Source organism: Primulina tabacum, chromosome 14 (assembly GCF_025594145.1).
Source record: "Primulina tabacum isolate GXHZ01 chromosome 14, ASM2559414v2, whole genome shotgun sequence".
Taxonomy (NCBI): Eukaryota; Viridiplantae; Streptophyta; class Magnoliopsida; order Lamiales; family Gesneriaceae; genus Primulina; species Primulina tabacum.
This window is the reverse complement of record NC_134563.1, coordinates 32,630,768-32,637,721: the sequence shown is the minus strand read 5'-3', so window position 1 is coordinate 32,637,721 and position 6,954 is coordinate 32,630,768. Positions and strand designations below refer to the sequence as shown.

The following is a 6,954-nucleotide window of genomic DNA, read 5'->3' as shown; positions in this document are numbered from 1 at the left end:
TGAGGGACATATATATCGGATTATAGAAAATTCAGAAACCGACTTACGAATATACTTCTTACAGAGAAGGTGGCCTCTTTACATGTTATGAAGTGATATGTTCCTTGCAATTCACACTGTAGTATTCCAGTACGCTGCAATTGTCTGGGAATGGATCTAAACCAGGTTATTTAGTGGAGATCTTGGTTTATTGATCAGCATTGATACCAAAGATACGAACTTTGTGCATATGTGGGAACTTGGCAACCACGAGAATAAAAACTGCCAGTGTATCGAAGAAGATCACAGGGTATTGATAGTTGGTTGTATGCAAGGCTATCAAGTACCTGTCGCAGAAAAACGAGGATGGGCGTGAATAGATATGAGTAGAGAGAAATTTCTCTGATTATATTAGTCAAGCCATGGAGCGCAAAGAAAATAGAAATAGAAGTACACTCTATAATTAGTCAACAGCATGGATTAATTTGCAGCGAGGAGATTCATCATCAGTATTACATGGTGATTTGCAAAAAGGTTGCAAAACTCAAAAATAGCAATATCAACGAATCTCAATATTTTAAAGTTAATGATCTCATTTTTCGTTCTCTGAATGAATCCACACGTCAAATGTTATCCTTCTGGTTCAAGACAGTCAATTATAGAAAACGTAAAAAAAGGCCATTAAAACTTGGAAATATTTCAAGGATCATAACATTATTTTGTTATTAAATTTGTGTAACAGGTGCCACCCATTCTTCCAATGATGTGAACTATTTTCTCAGAAACCCCTCCCACCACAATAGTAGTAAACAGAAGTAAAAAAACAGGCCTGAACTATTAATACATAAATTTCCATACTAAAGGTAGAAGTAACAAAATTATTACATTTTTCCATCCATTCACACCAAGTTAAGCTTTCAAGTATAATAAAACACATATTCCATCTATATACCATGTTTTAGTTAAGCACCTTCACACATAGCTGAATATCAATCCTTCCAGATCCCATACTCCAATCCAAGCTATATAGCAAACTTCAAATCATTCTACTAAGTCGATACAACTAAGGAAAAAAATGTTCACAAGTTTACGTGCAGTTATTTTAATTTAATGTTATGAAGATATGTAGCACTCTCAATCCCTAACCCCTTATGCATCAGTAAAGAGTAACGACGAGACTAATAAATTTATGAGGAATATTAGGATACGTAAGGGAAAACACATTTTTATATGTCGCATTTTTCTTTTGTTCTCTTCTTCTTTACTGTACACATATAAACATTTTAGGCAGTGAGTTTGTAACTTGAACATTCATAATTTTCACATCATCAATGTATCGATTAATCTCCAAGCTCAGGATCTTCGCTTCTATTAAGCATTGAAAAAATGTATGGTGACAGCATCATTAAAATATTATTTAACATAAAAAAGGCAAATGAAAAAAATCAACCAGAAACAAGTGCCTTCCTGAGGTATGAAACATATCTAATCAGAACAAAATAAAATTGATATTATCTAGATAGCACTTACAGAACAACGGGCACGACCGTTAAAAACTTCCTATTACGGGTGAGCTGTTTCCCATTATCAATTTGCTCCCACCAAGTCAATCTATTGTAGATACCCTGATCATCTGAAAATGGTGTTCCCTTCTTCCAATGAAAGAAGTGATAGGTGACCTGAATATATATCATAGTTACACGAAGAAAGCAATTCAAAAGCATAGTGATTGTAAAAGAACATTTCCTGGAAAAACACACCATTTCTATTTAATTCACATACACTAGTATAAGCGAGATCTAAAATTTCATAATGAATGTTCTATAGGCCTGCGTAAAAATGACAAGTACAATGAAAAAAATATAATCTAGGTTGAGTTTTATCCGAATAACTATCATATAATTTTAGAATGATGACAGCTTGAGTATGTCAGCTATTTTCACGCTTAATTTTTTTTAATGATATTTAATCTAACACGAAGACATCTTGCACGATACTCAGAAAGATCGGAAATCTTGCAAGGAAAACAAATAGTTTATTGGGTAGAAGCTAAACAGCTTAAAGACAATCCAGCAGAGAATAAAATTGGTTGAAGCCGCACAAGTTTGATTATTAAACTAGAGGATTCCAAAGTGGAGACGAGACGTCTGGATGGAACCCTAACATCAAAGAGATCAAAGCAGAATAACTATCATTAATTTTAGGAATGATGATAGCTTGAGTACGTAAGCTATTTTCATGCTAATTTTTTCTTTATGATATTTAATCCAGCACGAAGCCATCCAGCATGATACTCTCAAAGCTCGGACATCTTGAAAGGAAAACTATGATTTTATTGGGCAATGGTAGCTAAACAGCAAAATCCAACAGAAAATAAAATCGGTTGAAGCTGCACAAGTTTGATTATTAAACTAGAGTATTCCAAAGAGGAGATGTCAGGGTGGAACTCTAACATCAAAGAGATTAAGGCAGAATAACTATCATACAATTTTAGGAAGGATGATAGCTTGAGTGTGTATGCTGATTTCATGCTTAATTTTTTCTTTATGATATTTAATCCAGCACGGCACGAAGACATCCAGCATGATACTCAGAATGCTCAAACATCTTGCAAGGAAAACTACGAGTTTATTGGGAAATAGTAGCCAAACAACTTAACAATCCACAAGAGAATAAAATTGGTTGAAGCCGCACATGTTTGATTATTAAACCAGAGGATTCCAAAGAGGAGATGTCTGGATGGAACCCTAACATCAAAGAGATAGAGGCAGAATAATTATCATATAATTTTAGGAAGGATTATAGGTTGAGTATGTATGCTAATTTCATGCTTAATTTTTTCTTTATGATATTTAATCCAGCACGATTTTATTGGGCAATGGTAGCTAAACAACTTAAAGACAATCCAGCAGAGAATAAAATCGGTTGAAGCTGCACAAGTTTGAATATTAAACCAGAGGATTCCAAAAACGAGATGTCGGGATGAAACCCTAACATCAAAGAGATCAAGGCAGGATAACCATCATATAATTTTAGGAAGAATTATAGATTGAGTATATATGCTAAGTTCATGCTTAATTTTTTTCTTTATGATGTTTAATCCAGCCCGAAGACATCCAGAATGATACTCTAAAAGCTCGGACATCTTGCAAGGAAAACTATGAGTTTATTGGGAAATAGTAGTTAAACAGCTCAAAGACAATCCAGCAGATAATAAAATTGGTTGAAGCCACACAAGTTTGATTATTAAACTAGAGGATTCAAAAGAGGAGATGAGATGTCTGGAAGATAATAAAATAGGTTGAAGCCGCATATGTTTGATTGTTAAACTAGAGGACTCCAAAGAGGAGATGTGTGGATGGAACCCTAACATCAAAGAGATCAATACAGAATAGCTATCATTAATTTTAAGCATGATGATAGCTTGAGTTTGTAAGCTATATTTTTTTTTTTAAGAAACGATATTTTATTAATAATAGTATAAGAAAGAGTACATGAGTGGACTAGTAGTCCACCGTCATAATGAGAAACACAATATCGATGCTATCTTAATGATACACATAATCTCAATCTCTCAATAAATCTAATATCGAGACATTCTTAAAGTCTTCATGAGTGGCGATCCACATTGCAATCTTGATCTTAATTTTTTCCCAGCATGTATTTTCTTTATGATATTTAATCCAGCATGAAGACATCCAGCATGATATTCTCAAAGTTCGAACATCTTGAAAGGAAAACTACGATTTTATTGGGCAATGGAAGTTAAACAGCTTAAAGACAATCTAGCAGAGAATAAAATCCGTTGAAGCTGCACAAGTTCGATTATTAGACCAGAGGATTCCAAAGAGGAGATGTCGAGATGGAACCCTAACATCAAAGAGATCAAGGCAGAATAACTATCATATAATTTTAGGAAGGATGATAGTGTGAGCATGTATGCTAATTTCATGCTTAATTTTTTCTTTATCATATTTAATCCAGCACGAAGACATCCAGCACGATACTCTGAGAGGTCGGACATCTTGCAATGAAAACTACGAGTTTATTGGGAAATAGTAGTCATACATCTTAAAAGACAATCCACCAGAGAATAAAATTGGTTGAAGCCGCACAAGTTTGATTATTAAACTAGAGGATTCCAAAGAGGAAATGTCGGGATGAAAACCTAACATCAAAGAGATCAAGGCAGAACAACTATCATATAATTTTAGGAAGGATATAACTTGAGCGTGTATGCTATTTCATGCTTAATTTTTTCTATATGATATTTAATCCAGCACGAAGACATCCGGCATGATACTCTGAAAGTTCGGACATCTTGCAAGGAAAACTACGAGTTTATTGGGAGATAGTAGCTAAACAACTTAAAGAAATCCAGCAGAGAATAAAATTGGTTGAAGCAGCACAAGTTTGATTATTAAACTAGAGGATTCCAAAGAGGAGATGTCGGGATGGAACCTTAACATCAAAGAGATCAACGCCAAATGTAGTTAAATTAAGTGGAAAGTTAGTTAGTAGATACACTCTTAACTGCTATGCCAAATGGATGGGCTAGAGTAGACAAAGCATTCCACAAGTTCATGGAGAATCTCGGAGACACACAGCAGAGAAGATATCTACCATAAAGACCAGAGAAGATGAGGCAGGTGATAGAAATTTAAAACCTTGTCTATTTCATCTCTTGGAGTATGAGGAGGATTGGGGCAGAAACGAATGGAGCCCCAAATGCAAAATATGGACTATAGGAGAACTTAAGGACGCATGATACAATAATTTTTACTTTTTGGCTACATTTTAAATGCCAAGGATCAAGATTTGGCACCTGAATTTGGTCCTTGGAAGATTCAAGGTCATCCAATCTAGAAATAAAATGAAATTTTGAAGTTTGAAATTCTTGTTTTTGAAAATACGAACTCTAAAATCTGTTTATCTGTGTATCCAAACCTTCAAAGCAGCAACTCCAACTTAGAACTCTTCGACAATTTCTTAATCTCTGAGGAATTTATCAATTCACTCACATATATCATGTTACTATTGATAGAATAGAAGAGTAAATGCAGTCACTTGCAACGTGAATAGAAGCTCAAAAAAATGTAATTTTGTGTAGGACCGATCTGAGAAAGATGGTTCAACAAATACATAATTCGGGAGGCACCTGGGTTGTATGCTAGTATACAGCACATGATGTAAGTGGGGTGGTCTGCAAAGTTTGTTGTAGATCGATAAATACTGGTTGTTTCGTTCTGGAGTAGAAAAGAAGAGTTAAAAGCTAACGTGATATATACTTTATACAATTTCCTGTGTTCCATATTTTTGAGCTTCTCGGCTTTCTTTTTTAATTGAATATTATCGTGCAAGCTTTAAAAAGTTTGTTACCGGTGCTGTGTTATAAATTGGAAAATTTCACAACTTAGTAAAGATTACTTCCTCTACTTTCTGTGCATGGTGAGAAAAGAAAATGTATGCAAATAATGTAATTACAAAGAAAGATTTGTGTAAAGTTCCCCAATTAAGACCACATCCTGAAGATAACATATATGATCATGGATAACCTTGTTCCACTATTAAGTGATGTGACACTGCATTTGAACTGGTTAAGAAGAAATTAACAAATTTTGTATAAACATGGATACAATACTAGTTGTGTACAAGAAGTTGCGGACAAGAATAGAAAAATCAATTTGTTTTTAACAAAAAGAAAAAAAAATTTGCCAAACTCTTAGCAGAACATTCACGTTCATCTAGTCCAACATTACACCCACTCAAATCAATCCTCAAGATGCAAAACCTTCAAAATGAAATATCGAAAAATCAAACCTAAACAGCACGAAACAGACAACTCATAAATTCATCAACTGATCAATCATTCCAAAAGAAAACACAAACAATGAGCAGAACCTCAACAACCAAAATCCACATCCATCTACTCCCTAAAAGCACAACCAATCAATTGAGCGAGATTTAAAAAACATGCATACACAAACAGATACGAATCAATCCACCCAAAGATTTTAAAAAATAAAAAAATGGAATCTAGAAACATACAACGAAATGGAAGAGATGAACAGTTGTCCACGCCACGCCCGTAGAACACCCGAACACCGAGAGCACGACCAGCCATGAGAAGAATAATACGAGGATGTAGGTGGTCCATACACCAGGATACATGAACCACTCCGTATTCCGATTCAGATCCGTCGGCGGCGCTGCCTGCACATACAAATTCGCCATATCGGATGATTTTGGACACAATCTTCCACCGAGTAAACACGGGCACCTTTGATTTTCTACGAAACTGCTTACAATGGTGATAGCTTTATTCTTAACTAGCAATCTGTATACAAACAGGTAAAAAAGATGGGTTCAGCGGAAGGCAATTTTGTCGGAGTCGGGCGAGCTACTGTTCAAGGCTTATCATACCCGGGGAAATGATGCAAGTGGAGTCAATTAATTAAGTTCTAAGTAGAAAAAACTATTTTGTTTATAAAAATAAAAACTTAAATTAATCAAAATAAAATTTCCACGCACAACTAAACTACATAAAATTTTATACTAAATATATAAAACTCGACCCAAATGTAAAAATTCGATCAAAATATAAAAACTCGACTCAAATATGAAAAATTTAACTCATGTTCGATCAAAATGTGAAAAATTCGACCTAAATAAGAATAACTCGACCCAAATCTAATATGTATGTAATTATTTATGTAAATATTCACTCAAACATTACAATTGTATTGGAGCGTGTTATATTATGCACAAACACATGGTTCCCATCTGGATTAGGTCAAAATGTGATTTCATTTTTTTTTTTATTTTAACAAGCATGTGTAAAGATCATTTTGTCCTTTAAGTCACTCACTTTGACAAAATTTTAAAATCAGAATCCCTCCGATTAAAATAAATTGGTGGGGAGTCACATATATTTTAATGACCCTATTGAGAATCAATTAAATTCTAAATCGAAAA

General features: G+C 34.2%; 1 protein-coding gene across 1 annotated transcript; it reads right to left on the bottom strand.

The window, feature by feature from the left end:
* LOC142525168 (uncharacterized) lies at positions 1-6,419 on the bottom strand. The gene is made up of 3 exons (XM_075629348.1): positions 6,028-6,419; positions 1,510-1,658; positions 1-326 (listed from the first exon to the last, which is right to left on the bottom strand). The coding sequence occupies exons 1-3, from the start codon at positions 6,211-6,213 to the stop codon at positions 188-190; spliced, it is 474 nt and encodes a 157-aa protein (XP_075485463.1). The 5' UTR covers positions 6,214-6,419; the 3' UTR covers positions 1-187.
* Positions 6,420-6,954: the final 535 nt, after the last annotated feature.